The sequence below is a fragment of the Mesoplodon densirostris genome, chromosome 4, assembly GCF_025265405.1.
Source record: "Mesoplodon densirostris isolate mMesDen1 chromosome 4, mMesDen1 primary haplotype, whole genome shotgun sequence".
Classification (NCBI taxonomy): Eukaryota; Metazoa; Chordata; class Mammalia; order Artiodactyla; family Ziphiidae; genus Mesoplodon; species Mesoplodon densirostris.
Window position 1 is genome coordinate 121,582,016 of NC_082664.1, and position 27,448 is coordinate 121,609,463.

Below are 27,448 nucleotides of genomic sequence, written 5' to 3' on the forward strand. Positions count from 1 at the left end.
TAAAGTGAGAATAGTGGGATAGACAGAACCCCGAGGAGCACTCTTTTAGGAAGAGGCAGATAAACATGATTTTGTAAAGTAAGAGTACAACTAGAGTAGGCCTAGAGTGGTGGCCTTAGGAGTACATGGCTAAGGTGAAGGGGATTTTCCTGGAAATGAGTAGATCACAGAAATGAAAGGCTACGGCAAGAGTTTTCAAACGTAAGTATGCATCAGAAGCATACTAAGACAGCCTGTCGTTCATATTGCTGGGCCCTGTCCAAAGAGTTTCTGATTCAGTAAGTCTGGAGCTGGGCCTGAGAATACGCATTCTCTTAACAAGCTCCATGTTGATGCTGCTGGTCGGGGGACTACACTTGTAGAACTACAGGGCTAGGGTGTAGAATGAACTACACATATGGACACTGAAACCACACTGGATGACAGCAAGCCTTGGGAGAAAGTAAAGATTGTGCGTGAGGTGATAGCACTACAAATAATTGAATGGGACAGACCAAGGTGTCAAGCAGAGAAAAGCACAAAGGACCAGGATACAGCTGGACAACAAGACTCAAAGGATTTATGGATTTTAAACTGAAGAAGCGAAATGGTCTGAAAACAGCATTTGGGACCAAGGGGAACAATGACTTTACCTCTTGACCATAAAATACACAGGGGAAAAAAAGCTAGCTTCAAATTGAGAGGGCTAAAGGGTAATATGTCTTCAGGAAGAATCACGTTTCAGTTTCAAGTTCCAAATGAGTTTAATTCGAATTAAAACAAGAAACCATTTTTAAAATCTATCAAGTTGGAAATTTTTTAAAAAAACTGATAATCCATCACTGGGAAGGATTCAGTGTCTCTCATACTAAGAAAAAAAAAAGCGTATTTCAGTTATGGATCTTAAGATTTTTTTTAAATAAATTTATTTATTTATTATTTATTTTTGGTTATGTTGGGTCTTCATTGCTGCACGCAGGCTTTCTCTAGTTGCAGTGAGCGGGGGCTACTCTTCATTGTGGTGTGCGGGCTTCTCATTGTGGTGGCTTCTCTTATTGTGGAGCACAGGCTCTAGGCGTGAGGGCTTCAGTAGCTGTGGCACGCAGGCTCTGTAGTTGTGGTTCATAGGCTCTAGAGCGCAGGCTCAGTAGCTGTGGCGCAAGAGCTTAGCTGCTCTGCGGCATGTGGTATCTTCCAGGACAAGGGCTCAAACCCATGTCCCCTGCATTGGCAGGCAGATTCTTAACCAGTGTGCCACCAGAGAAGTCCAGATCTTAAGATTAAACATGAAAAACTGCACATTCTCTCATTTAATTAACCTTTTAAATTCTAAAAGAAAGAAATTATTTATTTAAAAGAAAGAATATGGAAGATATAGCATACAACTATTTAAGGTAAAATGTGGATGTGCACCAGCATGCACATCCAAAGAGCTGAAGAAGCCCCAAAGATGATAAACACAAGGAGAACCACATCTAGATATATCATAGTCAAAACTGTTTTAAGCCAAAGATACAGCAAATCTTGAAAGCAGCAAAGAGGGGACAAAAATATAATTAATAGCTGACTTATCAGAAACAATGGAGGTAAGAAGACAATACAATGACATATTCAAAGTGATGAAACTATTAAACAAAAAGCCAAAGAGCATATACATTTGTAGAAATCACCAAACTGCATTACAAAAAGGTTCCAACAGTATACTCCCCATTGTACTATATGCTCACTCATATTAGATATTACCAAATTCTTTCTTATTATCAGTCCTAATAACCTTCTTTGATGAAACTCATCATAAACTGTCAAACTCTTTTCATCCTCATCTCTAGTAATCTGTTACTCTGTGCTCTAGCTACTACAGAATACATAACAGAGAAGTTCATGGACTATTTAAAAAATATTGGCATCCCTTCTTTAATATTACCCTCAACCCAAAATTTTACTTTGATATTACTCCCTAAGTAAAGCTTCCCTAAATTCTTCAGATAGAGTAATTTGCTTCTTTGTAAATGTACTTTATATATACATTTATATATAAAACTTAAACTATGCATTTTATTTATTTATTATTATGAACTTCTTGGAGAAAGGAAATGTATCGTAATTTTTTTGTTGTTCTCCTGTGTATATGTGCTAATGAGTAGGTTCCCAGTAAATGTTTGTGGAATGAATGAAAAGATACAGTGACCTATGCTGATGAAATGTACTGATGAAAGAATACAAAGAATTAAAGTATCAGCGGACAAGATAAAGAAGGCTGCAGGGATGGCGGTACTTTAAGATGATACGTGTTTATGCTTGTTCACTTAAAACAATAATGGAAATAAGATTTACTGAAAGAAACAGTATTAACACAAGCTGACAACAACAGTAAATATATTTTAGTAAACCAAAGTAGGTTAGGATTAACAAAGTGGAATCAGTGGCTTTATAAACTGTACTGGTTAAGTCAATTTATGGCTTCATTAGATTAAGAAATTTGCTCACTAAAGCACAAGGCTGCTTTTACTTTTATTACCTTCAAATCCCAGTGCTTAAACACAGACATACCTTTATATAGGCAATTATCCAGGGCTAATTACACAATTTGACTGTGGATCATACAGGCCCTTGATATGTTTATCTTCCTAGACTGAAATCAGTTAGGTAGCCTGAGGTCATGAAAACAGCACTGACTCAGGAATTAAACAACCTGGGATTTTACCCCATGTACAGGAGCTAACTATGCTTGTTTCTTCAAGTTTCTTTCTCTACTTCAAAAGGGAACCTTTCACAAGGCCAGTAGATAGCCAACAGCCTCCAGCTGCAGTGTCTTTGGGATCCAGTGGCAGTGTTCCAGCTGAGGCCACATTCCCCCTGGTTAGCTCCCAGTGAGAGACTGAGCATGACAATGGTACCAGGGCCTGGCCATTTCTGCTTACTGAGGTATTCCTCTGTGGGAAACCTATATGCATTGGAGTTCCCCACAGGGCTGACAGAGACTCTCACAGCTGCAACATAGTCTGAGTCTCTTCCTACTGAATCCTCCTTCCTTCTTTCTCTCATTTAACAAGTGTCAGAACTGTATCATGGTCTGTCTAGTGCTCCTCCTCCTCTTTATCCTACATAGATGCTATCCCACAATAAATCACCTTCCCTTTTAACTTTGTCCTGGCATCAGCTTCCCAGAGGACATCAACTGACACACTGACATATCCTATTCTCCAACTACAAGGTTTACTGAAATCTAGCTATCATGTATTGCCAACTTTACCAGAATACTGACTGGGCGTTTAACCAGGTTACAAACAGGCTTGTGTACTACAAAGGAATATAGATTAGAAAGTCTCCTCAGACTCTAAAAATTTCACCTCCTCTATGGTGTTGAGCGAAAATTAATTTGGTTTAACCAACTAATCAATATTCAACATGCAGAATCTATCAAAAGTACTTACATAACTGTGTTGTCATCCACTAAGATATCACAACCATGTGCAGGACACGAAATAGTCTGAAAAAGATCAAAATTTAAACTATGTCTTCATTCAACAAATATTTACTGAATGTTTACCATTGCCAGGAACTTTGCTAGGTTCTGAGGATACCTTAACATTTATAGGACCTTAATCACTCCCCTTCTATTAAAGGAAACGTATGTGTGTATGTGTATCACCATAAAGTAAGTAAAACTGCTAACCCAAACAACTGGTTTTTCAATATAAAACTTGACTGGCAAAAGCAAGAGATATGACAAAAATTCTCAACAAGTTTAGCCTGATAAATACAAATGTTAATGCCTGCTGAGAAAATATTACCTGGACTGGATCTTTAACTGGAATGCCTCATTGTAAATAGAAAAAAGTCTCAATTATCTTTTAGTTGTTTTAATCTAGAAAAAAAGTCCACATGCAATTCACAACCCAGAATGCTTCACCTGTTTATATTTGTGTAAGGGTCTAAACACTATAAGAAATTCTAGAAAAACTCAGAAACAAATTAGCATTTTTACCTGTCCCATGCCTTCTTCCATTATTTTGGTAGTTAAATATTCGCTCCAGCACTGCATACAAAACTTATGTCCACATTCAAGGCCAGTGAAATACTGCAACAAAAATAATACATGGACTTTGAAAAGACATTATCAGGAGAATCACTATACATAGTGACTCAATAAGGCCCTACTAGGTCACATTTCTCGCAGTGGCTAAAATGTCCAACTTAACATGACTAGATGGGCTCCTAAAATGAACTTCTAGGTGGTGAAATCTATACACGCAAATTCATTGAACACAAAACACCTATTAATGAGATATGCATCTGCAGTAGATATTTATAATTTTTAGGAAAGGCACAAAACAAGTTTGTACCAATAAGCATATGAAAAGATGCTCAATATCCTTAGTCATCAGGGAAATGTAAATCAAAGCCACAGTGAGACATCACTTCATACCCACTAGGACAGCTATAATCAAAAAGACATAATAAAAGCATTGACAAGCATGTAGAGAAATCAAAACTCTCATACACTGCTGGTGGGAATGTAAAATGCTACAGGAACTTTGGAAAACACTGGCATTTTCTCAAAAAATTAAACAGAGGGCTTCCCTGGTGGCGCAGTGGTTGAAAGTCCACCTGCTGATGCAGGGGACACGGGTTCGTGCCCCGGTCTGAGAAGATCCCACATGCCACGGAGCAGCTAGGCCCGTGAGCCACGGTCACTGAGCGTGCGCATCTGGAGCCTGTGCTCCGCAACGGGAGAGGCCACAACAGTGAGAGGCCCGCGTACCGCAAAAAAAAAAAAAAAAAAAAACTTAAATATACCATATGATCCAGCAATTCCACTCCTAGGTATATACCCAACAGAAATGAAAACATATATCCCACATAAAAACTTGTACACAAATGTTCACAGCAGCATTATCAACAATAACCCAAAAATGGAAACAATTCGAATGTCCATCAACTGACAAATAAGCAAAATGTGAAATATCAATAATAACAGAATATAATTCAGCCATAAAAGGGAGCAAAGTATTGATACATACTATAATGTGGACGAACCTTGAAAACATGCTAAGTGAAATAAGCCAATCACAAAAGAGCACATACTGTTTGATTCCACTTATATGAAATGTCCATAATATGCAAATTCATAGAGAAAGAAAGTAGATTTGTGGTTGCTCAGGGCTGGGAAGCTTAGGAAGGAATGAGAAGTGACTGTAAACGGAACAGGTCTTTGGGGGGTTACTAAAATGTTCCAAAATTAATTGTGGTAATGGCTGCACAACTCTGTGACTATACTTAAGACCACTTTAAATAGGCAAGTTGTATGGTATGTGAATTCATCTTAATAAAGCTGTTATTTTACTTTTATTTTTTGGCCACGCCACGCGGCTTGTGGGATCTTAGTTCCCCAACCAGGGACTGAACCCAGCCCACGGCAGTGAAAGCACCAAGTCCTAACCACTGGACCGCCACGGAGCTCCCAAAGCTGTTATTTTTCAAATGTGACACAAATACAGCACTTCATGGAGCTGCGTGGAACATGGCTAAACTAGAAAATAAAATGTTATGGAAGACAAAATATTTCCTCAGAATAATAGTAACATTTGAATAATAGTAACATTTTGGTCTAATCTTATACTACTTATATGATGTGAAATACTATCTGTTTGACAGTTGGTTAAATGAAGGATACTACTATCTTCTATAATGGGATATTAAAATCAGGTACTTTAAATAATATTAAGAGAGTCTAGAGGACTGTATTTTCAAAAGACAAATAATGGTTATCACACTTTATTGTTTTTAATTTTTTAAATTCTTTTTTTTTTAGATTTTCTTTCTCTTTTTTTGGCTGCGTCGGGTCTTCACTGCTGCGTGCAGGCTTTCTCCAGTTGCAGTGAGCAGGCAGGGGCTACTCTTCACTGCGGTGTGCAGGCTTCTCCTTGTGGTGCCTTCTCTTGTTGCGGAGCACGGGCTTCAGTAGTTAAAGAACAGAGGCTCAGTAGTTGTGGCTCACAGGCTCTAGAGCACAGGCTCAGTAGCTGTGGTACACGGGCTTAGTTGCTCCGTGGCATGTGGGATCTTCCGGGACCAGGGCTCAAACCTGTGTCCCCTGCATTGGCAGGCGTATTCTTAACCACTGTGCCACCAGGGAAGTCCAATGGTTATCATATTTTAGTTTAAGAATATTTTACAATATTTACTACCAAATTATTATTTTTTTTTTATTTTATTTTTTTTGCGTTACGCGGGCTTCTCACTGTTGTGGCCTCTCCCGTTGCGGAGCACAGGCTCCGGACGTGCAGGCTCAGCGGCCATGGCTCACGGGCCCAGCCGCTCCGCGGCATGTGGGACCCTCCCGGACCAGGGCACGAACCCGCGTCCCCTGCATCAGCAGGCGGAATCTCAACCACTGCGCCACCAGGGAAGCCCTACCAAATTATTTTTAAACGAGTAAGTAATATAGGCTGATGTTAAAGACAATTATTTAACAATATGAGTTTATGTTGGAAAAATAAGTCTCCCTCATCCCCATCCTTCTCTACCTTGTCCTCTACCTCTCTACCCAGAAGTAATCACTATTTCCAATATCTTACATATTATATTCTTTCAGAGATGTTCTAATGTACACAGGTACACACACGGTAAAAGTACCACAAACTTTCTTCCGCATCTCGGTTTTCTTTATTATTATTATTACCTTTGTGATTAAATGAATGTGTATCAGGAAAAATTTGTGCAAGTGAAATTGTAACAGTATAAATTTAGAATTTGATTATTACAAAGCTTTGTTTATAGGGGCTGTTGCAATTTATACTATAGAAGAGAACCTTGGTGGGAATATGACCTTGGTGACCCTTGGTGATCCACGTCAAAACCTTGGTGACCCATGTCAAAACAATGTATTATCCAACTCCTTGATCTCTGCCAATCTAACAGTTGAAAATGAAGTAACTACCATTAGTTTTCATTTTAATTTCTTTTTATGAGTGAAGTTTAAACATTTGAAAAAAGATTTAAGGCTGTATATTTCTTTTTCTGTGAAATTTCTTCTCCTATTTTGCCCATTTTTCCTCTGGGCTTTTTTTCTAAATGATTTACGGGGGTGTTTTACTTACATAGAAAATTGGCTGTTTATAAGTGTGGAAAATATTTTCTCCCAGTTTCAATGTTTACATTTTGCTGCTACGCAGAAGCTCTTTATTCATATAAGGCAAAATGTATTAGTTTTAGAATCTATGGCTTCTAAATTAATTTAGATACAAGCAGTTAGGTAAGAATTGAAGTTTCCAGATGGCTACCAAGTTGTTCCATCAACCATTTATTAAATAATCCACCTTATCTGAAATGCCTCCTCCATTATATACTAAATTCTCCTCATGTATACTTGACTCTCCTGTTCCACCACACTGCCTATTCCTGTTTTTTCGGTTGCCCCGGGTCCTAGTTGCAGCTCGCACGCTCCTTAGTTGTGGCATGCAAACTCTTAGCTGGGGCATGCATATGGGATCTAGTTCCCTGACCAGGGATCAAACTCAGGCCCCCTGCACTGGGAGTGCAAAGCCCTATCAACTGTGCCACCAGGGAAATCACTGCACTGCCTATTCCTGAATTTGGTAGGACTAGTTCCCTCCCTACCACCATCAATCTATTCTTCTTTTTCTTTATTTCATTATTATTCCTCTTTCCAAATACTTGGCATTCATTTATCTCCCCTTTTCTTCATACAGACCTTCCATATTTCTTGCCAAGTTTATTCCCAGATCTTTTATTCATTCTGTGGCTCTTAGAGTGGCATTTTACATTCTATAACATTTTCTAATTAGCTGTTATTTGAAATATGCTTACAAAATTTCTGATGTTGCTTATGATACAGATGAAAATAGTCAGGATACAATATTACAGCATATCAACTATATAAAAAATACCTGGAAAGTAGCCAGGGAAGAAAATGTTTCAGAGCCCTGAGACTAGTTTTACAGAACAAATCATGGAAAATATCAAGGTTAAAATATGGTTCTATTCAGGGACTTCCCTGGTGGTCCAGTGATAAAGAATTCGCCTTACAATGCAGGGGACGCGGGTTCGATCCCTTGTCGGGGAACTAAGCACACGTGCCACAACTACTGAGCTCACGAGCCTCAACTAGAGAGCCTGCATACTGCAAACTACAGAGCCCATGTGCTCTGGAACCCACATGCCACAACTACATAGCCCACACACCCTGGAGCCTGTGCACAACAACTAGAGAAGAGAAAAAAAACCTGCACACCACAACTGGAGAGAAGCCCACGCTCTGCAACGAAAGATCCCACGTGCCACAACTAAGACCCAAAACAGCCAAAAATAAATTAAAAATAAACAATAAATAAATATTTTAAAAAATATATGGGGGGGCTTCCCTGGTGGCACGGTGGTTGAGAGTCCGCCTGCCGATGCAGGGGACACGGGTTTGTGCCCTGGTCCGGGAAGATCCCACATGCCGCAGAGCAGCTGGGCCCGTGAGCCATGGCCGCTGAGCCTGCGCGTCTGGAGCCTGTGCTCCGCAACAGGAGAGGCCACAACAGTGAGAGGCCCACATACTGCAAAAAATAAATAAATAAAATAAAATAAAATAAAATATTTTAAAAATGGGGACTTCCCTGGTAGCGCAGTGGTTAAGAATCCACCTGCCAATGCAAGGGACATGGGTTCGATCCTTGGTCCGGGAAGATCCCACATGCCACGGAGCAACTAGGCCCATGTGCCACAACTACTGAGCCCACATGCTGCAACTACTGAAGCCCGCGTGCCTAGAGCCCACGCCGCACAAAAAGAGAAGCCACTGCAATGAGAAGCCCACACACCACAACGAAGCACAGCCCCCACTCACTGCAACTAGAGAAAGCCTGCATGCAACAAAGACCCAGCAGAGCCAAAAAATAATAATAAATTAAATTTTTAAAATATGGTGCTATTCAGAGATTGACAATGATTCTAACTCATTCACAAAGTGAGTGAAGATGAATATTTGGGAAATCAATATTCTCATCCATTAAAAAAAAGATCTGGGGGCTTCCCTGGTGGCGCAGTGGTTGAGAGTCCGCCTGCCGATGCAGGGGACACGGGTTCGTGCCCCGATCCGGGAAGATCCCACATGCCGCGGAGCGGCTAGGCCCGTGAGCCATGGCCGCTAAGCCTGCGTGTCCAGAGCCTGTGCTCGCAACGGGAGAGGCCACAACAGTGACAGGCCCACGTACCGCAAAAAAAAAAAAAAAAAAAAAAAAAAAAAAAATCCAGGAAGTCAATAAAAAGAATCTATTCTCATTACTCCCCAGTAGTGAAGGAGATATGGCACTAACCTGTTGCCAGATTACTAAAGGAGAGTATTTGATTTTTGAGACTATAATGAGAAGGGGCATTCTGTAAAGGACAAATACAATAGAGTCATGTATCGGCAAGTCTAAAATGTTTTACTGGTGACTTAAAAACACATACACAGGGCTTCCCTGGTGGTGCAGTGGTTAAGAATCCACCTGCCAACGCAGGACACGGGTTCAAGCCCTGGTAGGGGAAGACCCCACATGCCGCAGAGCAACTAAGCCCATGCACCACAACCACTGAGCCTGCACTCTAGAGCCTGCGAGCCACAACTAATGAAGCCCGTGCACCTAGAGCCCGTGCTCCGCAACAAGAGAAGCCACCAAAATGAGAAGCCTGCGCACTGCAACGAAGAGTAGCCCCCACTCGCCACAACCAGAGAAAAGCCCGTGTGCAGCAACAAAGACCCTACCCAGCCGAAAATAAATAAAGAAATAAAAAGAAAATGGCCTTAAAAAAAAAAAAAGAACACATACACATCCTCATGTGCTTTATTAATTTTTCAAAGACTGAGAGATTAAAGGTCACAATGGTTAGTAAGTGATCACTATAAGTAACACCTTCACTTCTGGGACTTCTACACCAGGGCTCATTATAAGATAAGAAAAAAACAGAAAGAAAGCTTTTTTTTCCCTCCCTTTCCAATAACTTTTCTTTGTTTTTCTTGAGGTGGACCATTTTTTAAAGTCTTTACTGAATTTGTTACAATATTGCTTCTGTTTTATGTTTTGGCTTTTTTTTTTGCTGGGAGGCATGTGAGATCTTAGCTCCCCGACCAGGGCTCGAACCTGCACCCCCTGCATTGGAAGGCAAAGTCTTAACCACTGGACCACCAGGAAGTCCCCCAATAACCTTTCTAATTAAACAGATAACAAGACTAAACAAGATAAATTACAAAAATAAATCACACACGCATGCCCAAAGATAAAGCAAAAACTAACCTGTAGTATAAAGACATATTCATTGTGCTCAAGAGTTTTGTCATCAGGCTTTCCTGGTGGCACAGTGGTTAAGAATCTGCCTGCCAATGCAGGGGACATGGGTTCGAGCCCTGGTCCGGGAAGATCCCACATGCCACGGAGCAACTAAGCCCGTGCGCCACAGCTACTGAGCCTGCGCTCTAGAGCCTGCAAGCCACAACTACTGAGCCCGTGAGCCACAACTACTGAAGCTCATACGCCTAGAGCCTGTACTCTGAAACAAGAAAAGCCACCGCAATGAGAAGCCCGCACACCACAACGAAGAGTAGCCCCTGCTCACCGCAACTAGAGAAAGCCTGCATGCAGCAATGAAGACCCAACACAGCCAAAAATAAAATAAATTAATTTTTAAAAAAAAAGAGTTTTATCATCATGGATATATCAGGGTATCATCCTGTCTGTCTTAGTTCCCTTTCCTTCCTCCTCCTCTGATATATTTGTTCCCTTACTACCTTGTGTTTACCTACTTGGCTCCCTGGGTCTTTCCCTGATTCAGGGGATCAGATTATCTATTCGTTAAACTTACCCCTGTTTATATCATAAATATATCTGACCAAGAATACACTAAAAATATATAAAATATTATCTACAACAGAAATTAATGGTGCTGAAGAAAAAGAACTGAAAAAAGAATACATACTCTTAAAAGTTTCATTTATCTCCACCATTTACACAGATAGCAACTAATGTCAAAGAAAAGAACATTAAGAATTATCTTTCTTCTATCAGAAGTTGCCCATATAATCTCTAACTTGAAGCCATTTTGTTCATAAAAACTGAGCAAATAATCAGGGCACCAGTTCCCTCATCTGTAAAATGGAATGAGTTAAAAAGGAAGATAGAGCACAAAGATTCAGAAGTGCCCCAGGGATGAGGAAGCCGAGGGTGGACAATCGTCACACAATCTTCAACTTTGCTTTTATCTATTTAACATACCTTATTCTTAGAAAATACAAATTATTTATGTCATAAAAATGATATGGTAGCTCAAGCTATATTTCCTAGTAGAGCTAAATCTTATGCTTTGATTCAAAAGAACATTATTATAAAGTGAGTAACTGTTGCCAGGAGCAGGAACCCCCTGAACTGGCCACAACACAAGGGGGCAGAGGGATGGGGGAGGCATCTCTGAACTTAAAGAGTGTTCCAAAATCTCAGGAAATTGTTTTTAAAGAAGAGACCACCCAAAATAGTTAACTCCAAAGTATTATAAACTAAGCTGTCAGAAGCATTTACTTAAAATAAAATCTGTTTTCATGTCGCACTGTAATAAAGCAAAGTTGCTTTCTACGAGAAAGGTATCAAAGATACACAATAATAAAAGGCTAGTATCAGTGTTTGAAGAGAGTAGTGGAAACTGAAACATGGGAGTTATTTAAGTAATGTAAGTAAAGAAATCATCCATCCAATTAATAAAGCATGAATGAAGAATCTCAGGTGACATTTACTTGCAAAACTGAATAGGTTAAAATTATCCTTCTTCATTAGCCTAAAAACTGTGAGAAAAGAAGTCCTAGTTTCACCATGATTACTTTTTCCTAACACGGTTTCCTTAACACTTTAACTTACTTTCCAACCCATGCTGCTGTTTGCTTTTCCTGTCATTTACATAGCCAAACTTCCTTTAAAAGACTAATCTGTTTATATTTATTGCTTCCCCTTCCTTTACTACTTTCAAGTCAATAATTCTTCAGCCCATGCAGTTTGGTTTCCCATCTTACCACAATACTTAAAATATTGATAACTTTCCAGGATCATCAGTCAACTTCTTGTTGTTAATTCCAAACTCACCTTTCAATTCTCTTCTCTGAAGCTAGCACTGTTTACCATTCTTGGAACTGCATTCTCTTCCTTTGGCTTCGGTATTTCCTAGTTTACCTAACTACCACACCTTCAGAGGTTAGTTCAAATGTCAGTGTCTGTGGGAAGTTCTCCCTGATCCAAAACTGGGTTAGGTGTCTCTCCAACATGTTCCCACAGTATCATGCCCTATCAAAGCATTTACCATTTTTTCTGACTATGTCATTTTACTCATCTGCCCAGCTAACCTGTAAATTATCTAAGGCAGGCATTATGCCTTTATTCTCTGTTGTTTCTAACGCTTAGAATTGTGCCTGGTGTGCTGAATGATTGAATGAATAAATAGTGGTTTCTCCATTATCAGTTACAAGTGCAAGCACAATTTACACTGCGAATATCTACTCATGATTTTCAATTCTAATTTGTTCAGACTGCCAATACCAAGGGCACTGAGGAAGTTACAGGAGTTATTTGCAAGCAGCTAGCTTCAGTACTCGAATTACATTTAAGATTTAAACTAAGGAGGAGCTGCTGTAATAGAGCACAAAGGGAAATGCCAAGGAATAAGGAAACCTTGCATAAGCTGGGACAAATTATTTGGGTCTCAGTATTACCTCATAGAAACATTTATAAACTGTAAACACTACACAAATGTCAACTATTAAAGAAAGATGATAAAATGGTCAAAACATGGGGCTTCCCTGGTGGCGCAGTGGTTGAGAGTCCGCCTGCCGATGCAGGGGACACGGGTTCGTGCCCCGGTCCGGGAGGATCCCACATGCCGCGGAGCGGCTGGGCCCGTGAGCCATGGCCGCTGAGCCTGCGCGTGCGGAGCCTGTGCTCCGCAATGGGAGAGGCCACAACAGTGAGAGGCCCGCGTATCACCAAAAAAAAAAAAAAAAAAGGTCAAAACATGAAATTAATGTATTTTTAATAGGAGTGCTGATTGTTCTTTTTAAATACTTAAGTTAGGATTGTGATTTAAGGAGAGAGAAATGAATAAATAGTAGTTCAGGCTGACAGAGGTTTGAAAGAATGTCTTATTCAATTTATTTGAAAGATTAAAAACACTGAGAACCAGCCAGATTAGATGATTTACTACCCAAAGCCAAAAAGCTAGTGTTAAGAGCTGTGATCAAAACTTGAGAATTTGGAAATTCAATTCAGCATTTTACCTACTAAATTATTTTAACTCTGATTTTCCATTTCTCTAAGAGCATATAATTAACTTTCTTTTAAAACTTCTTTTCTAAGCACTTGTATATGTAAACAAATTAACTTCCTTCAAATGGGAACCTTTAGAGCTACACATGTTAAACTCTAAGATTAACAATGAAAAACCTTCAATATGTTAAAATATATAACATGGGTGACAATGACCTGGTATACACTAATTACTAGAAAAAGCTGCTTAACTATTAGACAATATGAACAAGGTAGTTATAATTGTTGTATAATTAAATTATTCTTAGATATCTTGAAACATCTTAAGAGGTGAATTACAAAAGTAACTAAACCCCCTTTTTTTTCCACAAATGTAATATTCCTACAGTTAACAATAACGTGCCTTCATAGGAAGACTATGTTTATTTAAGCCTAAAATTTCTTCACTAGATACCCCAAAGTTAATCATCTAAATTCAATAGGTTTTTAAGAGTGATACTTGTACTAAGGAATCTCCGTTAGAATGGATCTGTGTGAAAATCCTGAAAACCCTGAAAGCTCCCTAGTGAAATAGCATTAAAGACATTTTATAAGTGTTTTGGATATTTATTCTAAAAACTTAGTTTTAAATCTATTTTAATTTTGATGGAAAATAATTCTGTTTGCTGCCTACCTATTACACAATTCTCTCACAGTGGTAATATAAAAATGGAAAAGATTTAAGTGTGTAATGACAACTTGGACACGTTGCTGCTTTAAAAAGCAAATGGGGGCCTCCCTAGTGGCGCAGTGGTTACGAATCCTGTCAATGCAGGGGACATGGGTTCGAGTCCTGGTTCGGGAAGATCCCACATGCCGCGGAGCAACTAAGCCCGTGCGCCACAACTACTGAGCCCGAGTGCCTAGAGCCCATGCTCCGCAACAAGAGAAGCCACCGCAATGAGAAGCCCGCGCACTGCAACGAAGAGTAGCCCCCGCTCACTGCAACTAGAGAAGGCCCACAAGCAGCAGCAACGAAGACCCAATGCAGACACACATACACATACATACACACACACACACACACACACACAGCGCAAATGGGGGAGGACTGAGAGAGAACAAGCTCTTACTCTTTCTTTTCCTTTCTTTATCCTTAATATATTGATAGGTTACTGCTTTGCTACAATCCCAGATTCCCAGATCTTCCTTTATTTAAATAATGAAAAGTTGATTTACCCTCTGAAATAGAGAGTCAGTGCTAGCCTTAAACTACCAGATACTCACCGAGTTAGGGTAGTTCAAGTAGCAGATCTGACAAGGCATATCCTGTGCTGATGACCTTGTATTCATCTGGCGGGTTCGAGACTTTTTACTTGGATTAATTACATGACACTCAGCAAAGAGCTTCTCCAGGTTTCCATCAAAGTACCTGCATTATTTAAACAGAAAGGATGAGAGCCCAGCAATAGCACACTGTTAGAGCTCTCCAAAAACCTGATTTTCTATAGGGAAAGTCAGTGAAGTAAATTAAACCAAGACCATAACCTTCCTTGCTCAGAAGAAATAAGCTGTATGGCTACCAACTGTAGCAAATAGAAGCATATGTGTATGAAAGCAGATTGAATTTTTGTTGCTATTTTGACACTTTTTACTTTGTTTCTATCATGAGAGGTTAAGCTATTAGTAATATTAACAGCACTACAATTAAAACCTAAGGATGAAAGTTGTACTATCTCTAAGTGGGACCTTATGAAGAGTAATGGTATTTCAAAAGGCTAGGCTATATTTTATACCAATGAATTCATTTTATTAATAATTTTAGTTATACCAGTTTAAATATATTAGCAAGTAAACCACCTATAAAGCATACCTTATCCCACAAATCATTTAAAAAATGAAACTATTACATGTGTCTCATTCTACAAAAGACTTGCTTTCTAAATATTCTTTTAAAAGTTTTTAATAGGAAAAGGGAAGAAGGAGGAAACAAAAACATGTATCTTTAAAAGTTTTGTATCAAATAATCTATACATTAGCTTTTTCATAAAATATGTATCAAAATATATAGAAGTAGTTCACCATCTAATATGTCAACAGCATGGTATGGCAAGTACTAGCTACAGAGTTTCAACTGAACTGTAAACTTCTTGACAGAAGACAGTGGTAAATAGCACAATATCTCCCATTAATCCAGTTAAGACATGGTCTTTGGCCTCCTGAAATATCTTAATATTCTAAATGGAAAAGCAATAGATAGAAAAACTTTCAATTTGTGAATCAATATAACCAGCAAAAATATTAACATGGAATCTGATCAACTTACTTTTTAGCTTGTTAAGTCTAGGTTTAAATAACTACAAAGTTCTTTATATATAAACAGGAGGCTCTCAAGTTAAAAATAATCGATACTCAAGAGATTCTCAATATTTTTAGTGGAAGTCTTGTTCAGGCTTTGTTCAAAGCATTTGCTACATCTCCGGAAAATCACTCATGAGAACAAACCGCATCACTCTCCTAAGACTGATAAATATCTTTTTATAAATACTTTGACTACAGTTATGTGTCAATGAACTGGTCAAGTTATCAATCAAAATGTCAACATATTATAAAAGAGGAACTCATATGAAGTTGTCCCTGATCAAAATATATAGAGCAGATAAATCAAATGCTCTCCTACAAAGGTTATCTCTGAAAAAAACCTAAGATGTAAGTTTTATCTGAAAAACAGAAAACGTATGAAGCTAACACTTAATATGAATAGGTAAACCAACTAAACCCCTTGTTTTTATAAAAAAATATTCATGCTCACAAGAAAGGATAAACTCTTGGCATCTAGAACTTAACTACACAAAATTAGCAACTCCTAATACTTTGGTGAACAGACTAGACAGCATTCTATGCAAATACAAACAGACATGTGCATATTTCATGTAATCTCATATTCCAGGCTTATTACCTGCTTTCTTCACTGAACAATATGTAACATCTTTGTCATGAGTATGGGTGGGTCTACATTATTTTTCATTGTTGCATATTTCCCTGTAGGTATATACTATAATTTACTTAACCAACCTTATACTGAAAGACATTTAGAGATGTTCCACATGTAACAATCCTAGATTAAAATCTTGTCCCAGGGCTTCCCTGGTGGCGCAGTGGTTGAGAGTCCGCCTGCCGATGCAGGGGACACGGGTTCGTGCCCCGGTCCCGGAGGATCCCACATGCCGCGGAGCGGCTGGGCCCGCGAGCCATGGCCGCGGAGCCTGTGTGTCCGGAGCCTGTGCTCCGCAACGGGAGAGGCCACAGCAGTGAGAGGCCCGCGTACAGCAAAAAAAAAAAAAAAAAAAAAAAAAAAAAAAAAATCTTGTCCCATTTGATGGGGGAAAATAATTAGACCTAACTTGCATTTCTTTATTAGTGAAGCTGAACTTCACTAATTTTTCTGTGAAGATTCTGTTATTATTTTATGAGTTTAGTATGTAAACAGGAAGATAACCCTTTGTTTTATGGATTGCTTTCTTCCCACAGCTTCTAACTTGCCTTTGAATCCTGCTTAATGGTGTTTAATTGCCACTTTTAATTTTTATGTAGGTAAATTTACGATGCAAAACTGTTGTGATTTATGGATTTCATATGAAGTTTTAAAAAAAATCTCTATACCCAAAGACTATAAAAATTATTCATGATTTAGGTCATTCCTTTAAACTGTTTCCATTAAAACTGTTGATTCGGGCCTCCCTGGTGGCGCAAGTGGTTGAGAGTCCGCCTGCCGATGCAGGGGATACGGGTTCGTGCCCCGGTCTGGGAGGATCCCATATGCCGCGGAGCGGCTGGGCCCGTGAGCCATGGCCGCTGAGCCTGCGCGTCCGGAGCCTGCGCGTCCGGAGCCTGTGCTCCGCAACGGGGGAGGCCACAACAGTGAGAGGCCCGCATACCGCAAAAAAACAAAAACAAAAACAAAAAAAACTGTTGATTCACATGGAAATTATTTTTGTGTAGTAAGGGGGAAAGCAGGGATTCCATTTTATTTTAAGCCAAATGTCTAACCATTTACTTTAGGTCTCAGCTTGAACTGCACTTCCTCAAATAAATCTTCTTCGACAGCTCCTCCCCCTCCAATTAGGTAAGGTTCCCTTGTATTACGTCCTCACAGTACTTTGTACTCCAGTGCGACACATCACATTACTAACTCTGTAATCGCCATTTATGTTTTTCCTGCTAGAATGTAAACCCCATGAGGACTATTTTATTACTGAGGTAGCCCTAGTACCTAGAAGAATCTTACTATAAGCGTTCAATTTCTTTTTAAAGAAAAGAGTGACTTCTTAATGATACCTGATAATAAATCTGAATCCTTTATTTAGGAATATTTCTTAAAGATAGCAATATATTAGAGTTTATAGTTTTTGGTCTATTATAGAAGGCAAATAGCTTTCAAATACAGCCCAGGTAAACAGAATGGGGAGTTGAAGAATCCACTCATATTGCTGATCACAGCAGGCAGGCCTAGAAATTTTTTTCATTTATTAAGTTCCATCTTACAGAAATGTAACATTTTAAAATTTGTTCTTTATTTTTATTTATTACTTGCTTTGTCCACCAATGACTCTGCTATAGTTTTCCGGAAGATACTGAAGTCTAATTTATTTTTACTAAACATAACTTAAAATGGGTACTTAAAGCTATTTCGCCAACTTTCAATGATACACTGATTGTCCTTGTATTATATGACCCTACACTTAACCCTATAGTTTTGTTTGGAACTTCCTGGAGCTTTTCCCAGTTGATTATCATTTTACATAATTTTTTCACTAATTACACTGTTTTGACATTATATAGCTTTTCTTTCAAGAATAGTAAAAACTGCTTTTTGTTTCCTAAGCTTGATAGCCCTAATTAATTACTTAGACATAATTAAAATGTTTAATTGTATTCAAATGCTCACTTTGGCCAAAATCCTACTCACCCCACCCCCAATATTCTCTATACTGACAGCCTCCATTTTCTTCTGGTACCCACTGTTATTGAAGTCTGTGATCAAAATAATTCTCATTTTATAATTCAAATCATTTTTCAACTGACATATATACAAGGTTTCTTCATTCTTTTTTTTTTTTTTCTTTTTGCGGTATGCGGGCCTCTCACTGTTGTGGCCTCTCCCATTGCGGAGCACAGGCTCCGGACGCGCAGGCCCAGCGGCCATGGCTCACAGGCCCAGCCGCTCCGCGGCATATGGGATCCTCCCAGACCGGGGCACGAACCCGTATCCCCTGCATCGGCAGGCGGACTCTTAACCACTGCGCCACCAGGGAGGCCCCTCTTCATTCTTTAAGTTTAGTTCTGTAGGGTTTATCTTAGCATTTAACTTTCTCTTTTGAAATGCCATTCAGGTAGTAATTACTTCAAGAGCTTTTAGTTATTAAGACCTGCTTGATTTGTGCCCAGCCTTTGCTAATTTTCCTCCCTGTCTACCATCTACTAATTCCTTCTTTGTCCTTTTCTTCTCTTACGTATCTCCATTTTCCATAGTATCTGCTCTATTTCTTGCGGTTGCCAACGTGGTTTTATCTTCTGCAAGATTACTGCTTGTCCCTTTATTTTTTTTCTTAGTTCTGTTTTCAGTCTTGTTCTGTTGTTTCATCAGTTTATCTTTGATCCCTAATCTCATAGAGTCTATGTTTACTTTAATCTTCTTAAAAGAACAAAGAAGGTTTTTTCAGCCTGCTAATTATGATAGTTTTCTTAAGGACTACTACTATGCTCAAGAATACAGGTGGATTCTTAACTCCCCACAGTTTGTATACCTGGTCACTATATATCTGAAAGTTCCTTCAGTTTGCTGGCTCTTACATACACCCTTGCCTGTGAAAAACAGACCAAAATGAAGAGAGACTAATTCAGTGTGAAGCACTGAAGTTCAGGTACCTTGTTTAATGAGTTAACACACATATTTCTCTCTGCTTCACTGACTTTGGTCAACAGCTGCAAAGATTATGGTAGGACACTGCTGCCCTCCTTTCCTGCAAAATTTGCCCATCCTTTTGAGAAAATCATATTGATGAAAAGAAAAACAGAATAGCAGTGTGGTTTTTCCTTCAATCCAGCCTTTCCTCGGTGGGGCAAGGGCATGATTAGAGTATCCCCACCCCATCTCTCACATGGCCTAGATTAAAGATTGTTAGAATGGCTAGGAATTCCCTGGAGGTCCAGTGGTTAGGACTCTGTGCTCTCACTGCCAGGGCCCTGGGTTCGATCCCTGATTGGGGAACTAAGATCCTGCAAGACCCACCACCAAAAAGATTGTTAGAAGGGCGATCTGAGAGGTTCTTCAGTAGAGATTATAAATCCTCTTCTCTCTCTAAGGTTCTTTCTGTTCAGTATGCTTATATAAATATAGTTAAGCAAACTGGCACTTAAATCAGCCAACCTTCCAGAAAATCTAGATCTTAATTTTTCATTTTCCTTGACTATTAGACAGAAATATACCACATAACAAGAATTAAATTTCAAGGCAGGAAGAGTTACAGCTTAAAAACTATGTCTGGTTATGGAGAGGGGAGACATGGCAGGTGGGGTATATCACTGGCTAAAGTTTCTTCTTGAATCCTGAATGACTAGCATCACTGTTTGCCATGTCAATATTTAATTTTGTCATTGTGAGTTTATTTTAAAAGCCACTAGGGCTTCATACTTCATAAAAAGATCACTGTTGATGTTGTACTTATTTTCACAACAAAATGGGAAAAGCAAAACTGTTAAGCTAATTTAAAGTTATATACTGGGCTTTTCTACTGCTTATTTTTGGGTTACCAGAGTTCAATTCTCCTTATAGGTCTTTAATGCTCCCATACATTTTTATACATCACTTATCTACTACTATAAGCCTGAGAGCGAGCTAAAACACACAAACATATATATGAAAATTTATTAAAATAATTATATATATATATATATCCACAAATAAACATGTATAGAAGTAAACGAACTTTTACTTCTAAATAACCAAATAATTTTTGTTTCACATTCTCATGTGGCATTTTATGGGTACCAGATTTCAATTTCAAAAGGCAACAAAACAGTTACAATTATTCTATACTTTATGTTCTGACAAAGCACTAAAAAAGATCTGTGACATCAACATCTCTTCTAGGAATTGCCATTTCAACCATCCATTGCCCCATTAACCTGCTTCTAAACGGTGTAATTCTTTCCACTTTTAGAAAAGGTATATTTAAGGAAAAATATCAAAGGTGCAAAGGAAAAGATTTCCATTTATATCTTATGGATGAATAAAAACTGCCATATTTATAAAAAGCAAAAATAATAGATAATGAATGAAAACGTGTCTTAAACCAGCAAAACGGAACAAGAGAGTAGACACACCAGGAGATAAGGCTTTCTCCAGTCTTTACATATAAACATTATTTTCAGAGCTTATTCCTCATCTTCCATAGAAAGAAGCCAGTAGATCTAATATTGTATGGTAGTATAAGCAAGTCATTAAGAATTACTGAAGAGTTCTTTTTCTTTTGGGGAATGAGATTAGAACTGATGATTTGAGCACTATTTTTCATTTATAACGCCCTTAAAAGCTTAAAATAAAACTTAAAACCTTTCAGTAACTTTAACTGTGTTACTTAGATAAAAATTTAAATTTAAAAAGGGCTCCTGAAGTAGAAGGTAAACTTTAAACAAATTAAAAGATTTACCACATTCTTTGTGGTTTTTAAAGGTACTCTTTCAAAAGGACTAAAATTAGAATATAAGGTTAACTAGCAAACATATGAACCTCTACTAAGTAAAGTTCAGAATTCCAGAGAACTAGTTAACTGTCTAAAGATTTAGGGATAGAAAATCTTTTTTTCTAAGGAAGACTTTTGGTCCTCGTAAGAAAAAAGATCTAACGAGGACATACACAAGTCTATAAAAACTTGCTTTCAAAGTTTTGGGTTTTTTATGCTAGTCTAAAAGATAAATTTAGCTCATATTTTAATATTATTATACATGGTTTATAGCTAAGTAAATGTACTGATTATGTATTTTTAAGAAAGAAATACTTTTTGAGATTCTGATAGATTTTTTCCCCTATAGGGGAAAATGCAGCCTAAAACAAAACAAAACCAAAAACCCAGCAGGATACTAAAAAACAATCTCCTGAGCTTGCTTACTGCTAAACAAAAGACCACTTGACAAAAAAGTTACTAAATACTGATAATATTACTTTCAAGTTGCAGTACAAAAATCTTATTGTGTAATTTTTAAGAACCTTTCTGTGTTCTTCCATTCTTTATCCTTTTGGTTCTAAGTCTTGATGAAGGCAAGTGTATCAAGAAAACTAACCACAGTGAAACAGATCTAAGATAAACTCCATCTAGGCTTCAATTAGCAAAATCATAACAGAAACACAATAACTATGCCATCTTCCAAAAAGGCTCCCATTCCCATTTATTACAGAACAATTTAAATACACAAAAGCCAAAAGAAAAATAACTTGAACTCCCACATACCCACCATCCAGCTTTACCTACTATCAATATTTTGCTAATTAAAAGACTTTTTTGAAGAATAAGACTTCATTCTCATATGAACTTTCAAGGCAGATCTGAAACTACGCCGGAAATCGTAAGAAGAAGCTAATAACTATTCCCTTCATAACAGAGAAGAGAGAACTCTACACTAGAGGCCTCAGAAGACACAGATGCTGGTTTCACTGGGTATTCCAGCCACACTTAAATACGCATGTGTCATCTTCACTGGTAGTTGTCCATGTTCTTTGGCTTGATTATGATTATTCCAATTTACCAAGTTCTTCTAACCTGAAATCCCTGGCACTTCAACAACTGTACAGTACCCAAAACATTCTATCTTATTTACACATGCTCATTCCCCTCCCCTGAGAATCCAAAGCTTTTATTAATTTCTCAAAAGAGACCATGGCTCTCAAGAGACCACGGCCCCCAAAATGACAAGAACCAATACTATTTTTTTAAACTATGTTTTACTTCAAAGAAAACAAAGACAGTGGTTTCTGTGCCCTCTGTCCAGATATGTGCATGCAAGGGAAGTCTACACCCTCTGCTCTGCTCAGCTCAATGGTCTTTTCCTCCTGTTACACATGAACAGCACAACTCAGTAAATAAAATGAAATAAGCTACTTGTGATTTATGCAATAATGGGTCTGATTCCAATTAAAGACAAAAATGATTTCTTTGAGTACAAAAAGATATACCCTTTTATTACTCTGATAACGGTGTTTCAATATATTTAATGGAAGCCCACAGGTTGTCAATGTTAAGAGCCTATAAACCAAAGTATGTTTAAAAATCTCTCTATGCTAAAACCAAGAATAAGTTACCAAAATATGAGACAGGGGCTTCCCTGGTGGTGCAGTGGTTGAGAGTCCGCCTGCCAATGCATGGGACATGGGTTCGTGCCCTAGTCCGGGAGGATCCCAAATGCCGCAGAGCGGCTGGGCCAGCGAGCCATGGCCGCTGAGCCTGCGCGTCCGGAGCCTGTGCTCTGCAACGTGAGAGGCCACAACAGTGAGAGGCCCGCATACCGCAAAAAAAAAAAAAAGAGACAGTATATGATTAAGATCATTTTTACATAGTTCCCTCACAGATTAACCAACCATATGTGGGAAATGTGCTAGTTAGCGGTAATGTTAATTGCTTTGAAGGAAAGAGACCTACAGCTATTTGCAGTATGTCATTCTAAGTATGCAAGAGGTAGGAGGAGAATGCTTAGGGAAGTATAGAAAATAGTACCTAACTTCAGGAAGTCAAAATGACTTAACAGTAAATGTGATAAGAATTCAGGGAATAAGGAGATCCAGGGGGCATCATACAACCCAGGACAAGAACTAGAAAACTGCTAGTACTTCAGAAACCCTCCAAACATCCCTTTCTCAGTAACAAGCTCCTCTTTCCCCCAGAGATAATCACTACCCCATTTTTCTTTAGAGTTTTACCACCTAAATATGCACCCTTAAAGAATATAACTTATTTTTGCCTGTTTTTGAATTTCATATAAACAGAACCATACAGGGGATAAGTATTCTGTCGAATTTGTTTTCCTTTCACTCAATATAACAGTTTTTAAGATTCATCTATGTAGTCACTCGTAGCTCTAGTTCATTTATATTTAATTGCTGAAGTTATATAAATATACCACAATTGTATATCTATCTATAAACATTTGGGTTGTTTGTAGTTTGGAGCTGGTATGGGTAATGCTGCTATGAACATGCTTACATACAACTTTCAGTTTAGACATACATATTTCTTTCTGTTAGGTATATATACCTGTGAGTGGAATTACTGGGTCAAAGATATGCATGTAAATGCTGAGAAAAAATAAAAAATTTATATTTCTTTCTAAAATCATTTATTTTAACAACTTATCTGTAGACTCCTTTGGATTTTCAATGTAAACAATTCATATCATCAGTGAATATTAACTATTTAGCATCTGCCTTACAACCATTATACTTTATTATTATTATTTTCGGTAAACTACTGGCTAGGATCTCCCTCAGTATGAAGTGAATGTTGAACATAAGTGAAGATAACAGACACCCATGTCTTGAACTCCATCTAAAAGAGAAATATTTTCAACATCTCAGCATGAACTATGATATCTCCTACAGATGTTTTTACAGATTTATTAGATTAAGAACGTTCCCTTTAATGCCCAGTTTGCCAATGGTTTTTTTAAAATCATGAATGATTACTAATTTTTAGCAACTGCTCCTCTGCATCTACTGAAATATTCTTCTCATGAATTTGTTAACTGACCAACCATATTTAATTGTTTCAGGTTAAACTAACCTAGCATTCCTGGGATAAATCTCAGCTGGCCATGCTGGAATATTATCTTTTTTACGTATTGCTGAATTCAATTTGCAAATACTTTGGGTTTGTGTTTCCCTTTGTTTGTATCTATTTACATGATAGAACCTGTAATTTTTCTTTGGGTTTTGTATCAAGATTGTGATAGACTTAAGAAGGTGAAGGATCCTCTTTTTCTGTTTTCTAATATAAAGTTATATAAGGTTAGAGCTACTGTCTCATTAAATGTTGGTAGAAATTTCTAGTATATCCATCTGGACTTGGACTTTATAGAAAATTTCACTTTATAGTTATAGCCCCATATGGGTTTTTTATTTCTTATGTAAATTTTTATGAATTGCAAATTTCTAAGAACTTATCCATTTCATTTCAAATTTCAACACAGTTATTCACATTATCTTATGAGGTTGGGTTTTCGTGGTTTTTTTAAAATATCTGCAGGATCCAAAGTGACATTCCTTTTCATTACTGATATTATTTGTGCTTTCTTTCCTTGGCTAATCTCATCTTTTGGCTTCTTAATCCCCTTTACTGTATGTTTCTTTTCCATTTTATTAAAGTCTGCTCTGTTATTTCTTCTTCTATTTTCTCTTAATTTATTTTGTTGCTCTTTTTCTATCTTGACACATCTAGCTCATTAACTTGAGGCTTAAGATGAATGCTTAGCTCATTACTATCCTGATACATGCACTTAACACTAATTTATACACTTTTTAGTACAAATTAGGCTGCATTCCACAATTTTTTCCCCTTAACATTCAAATAGTTGCTTAAATAGCAATTATGAATATTTGAGACTTAAATCAACACTGATAAAATTTTAAATATAAAGCCTAGGTACAACATAAAGCCATCTATATTAATTAAAAGATAGCACTGTTTCTAAATACATTTTCTATGATTACACTATTCTAGCTTAGCACTTATTTTCTTTCACCTACTGAGGTATCATCCTACCATCACTTCCACTTTTGCTATTGAGAAGTCAGCTGTTCTCTAGAAGAATGTAAATATAATATACACTTTCTATATCTATTTTTCCCTCTATATACATTACATACACACACACTCTCACAGTTGTTTTTTTTTTTTGCGGTACACGGGCCTCTCACTGCTGTGGCCTCTCCCGCCGTGGAGCACGGGCTCCGGACGCGCAGGCCCAGCGGCCATGGCTCATGGGCCCAGCTGCTCTGCAGCATGTGGGATCCTCCCGGACCGGGGCGCAGGCCCAGCAGCCATGGCCCACGGGCCCAGCCGCTCCGCGGCATGTGGGATCCTCCTGGACTGGGGCACAAACCCGTGTCCCCTGCATCAGCAGGCGGACTCTCAACCACTGCACCACCAGGGAAGTCCTCTCACACTTTTTAAAAGTAATCTTTTTGTATCTTTATTGCTTTTATGATTTTCTCTTTATTTTTATAGTTTCACTATGATGTTTTAAAATGTGAATTTCTTTTTACCATATTTCATAAAATCTAAAATGCTTTGGGGGGCTTCCCTGGTGGTGCAGTGGTTGGGAATCCGCCTGCCGATGCAGGGGACACGAGTTCGAGCTCTGAGCCAGGAGGATCCCACATGCCGCGGAGCGGCTGGGCCCGTGGAGCAACTAAGCGCGTGCGCCGCAGCTACTGAGCCTGCGCTCTAGAGCCCACGAGCCATAACTACTGAAGCCCGTGTGTCTGGAACCTGTGCTCTGCAACGAGACAGGCCACCGCAATCAGAGGCATGCGCACCACCATGAGGAGTAGACCCCACTCAGGGCAACTAGAGAAAGCCCACGAGCAGCAACAAAGACTCCACGCAGCCAAAAATTAACTAATTAATTAATTTTTAAAAGTAAAATAAAATTCTTTAGTACCAAAATTTCATGATCTTATCAGAAAGTGAAATGGGAAAATTTTTACATAAGTCACATTTTCAATCTTGTTGGACTGTAAGGTGCCGTCAATTGAAAGATGCATTCAGGGCTTCCCTGGTGGCGCAGTGGTTGAGAGTCCGCCTGCCAATGCAGGGGATGCGGGTTCGAGCCCTGGCCTGGGAAGATCCCACATGCCGTGGAGCAGCCAAGCCCTTGTGCCACAACTACTGACCCTGTGCTCTAGAGCCCACGTGCCACAACTGCTGAGCCCATGTGCCTAGAGCCTGTGCTCCGCAAAGCCACCGCAGTGAGAGACCCGCGCACCACAACGAACAGTAGCCCCCGCTCGCCGCAACTAGAGAAAACCCGTGGGCAGCAACGAAGACACAATGCAGCCAAAAATAAATAAATAAAATTAAATTAAAAAAGAGTAATCCTGAATCTTAAAAAAAAAAAAAAGAAAGATGCATTCAGATTTCTAAGATGTGAAAAACTACATCTTACAATCAATGAAACAGTATTTTATTATGCATGGGAACTGTCAAGCTTCTTAGGGCAATTTTGTCTCTTACCAATCTGGAAAATTAGCCATTTTACCTTCAAATATCATCTCTGCCCCATTTTCTCCTCTTTTTCTAAACTCAAGGGAGATCTTCTTGTTCTATCTTCTATTTTCTTAACTTCTCTTGTGTATTTTCCATCTTTTATTGTCTGTGCTTAATTCTGAAGTGTTTTGATCTTCTAGTACACTAAACCTCTCTTTAGCTTCGTCCAACCTACTGTTAAACTAATCCACTGAGTTAATTTTGCTTATTTAATAAGGTTTTTTTTCAAATCTGTACAACAGCTCATACTTTCTAGTTCCCTTATGATAGCATACCCATTTTAGTCTATGTCTGACTAATTCTAACATCTGGAGTCCCAAATTAGTATGTTTTCATTACAAAAATAATTTGAGGAAGTAGTCTGAGTGAGGCCTTATGTTCTTTTCCTAGAAAAGATTTACACTTGCTTCTGTCAAGTGCCTGGGTACATTAACAGCCTGGGACCATCTTAATCTAAGTTCAAGGCTTAAGGTTTTCTGGGCCACCCAGATGACCTGAATATATCTTCAGTCTTTAGAGGAGCTGGTTTACCTAATCCCCATTCTCGGTGGGCCGAGAACTCCAACTTTTTTCCCACTAACCAGAGGCCAACAAAAATCACAGCTCAGTCTCTTAGCCACCTCTTCTGGATCAGCACATACTTCTAGGGCAAAGCAGACTGCGGTGCTTGGCTCATTTGTCTAGATTTCCACATTCTCTTGGGCCTTAACACTGTAATTCCTATTTTTCTAATTCTTTGATGTTCTTTCTTTTTAAATTTATTCATTTATTTATTTTTGGCTGCTTTGGGTCTTTGTTGCTGTGTGCGGGCTTTCTCTAGTTGGTGGCGAGTGGGGGCTACTCTTCGTTGCAGTGCACGGGCTTCTGATTGCGGTGGCTTCTCTT

General features: G+C 38.5%; 1 protein-coding gene across 1 annotated transcript in view; it reads right to left on the reverse strand.

The window, feature by feature from the left end:
• The window catches only part of ARIH1 (ariadne RBR E3 ubiquitin protein ligase 1), a 122,807-nt gene that overhangs the window by 38,627 nt on the left and 56,732 nt on the right, over positions 1–27,448 (reverse strand). The window contains exons 3-5 of the mRNA XM_060097039.1: positions 14,535–14,679; positions 3,968–4,060; positions 3,414–3,469 (exon numbers count right to left, since the gene is read on the reverse strand). Of these exons, the coding sequence (XP_059953022.1) occupies positions 3,414–3,469; positions 3,968–4,060; positions 14,535–14,679 (294 nt within the window). The remainder of the gene's footprint in view (positions 1–3,413; positions 3,470–3,967; positions 4,061–14,534; positions 14,680–27,448) is intronic.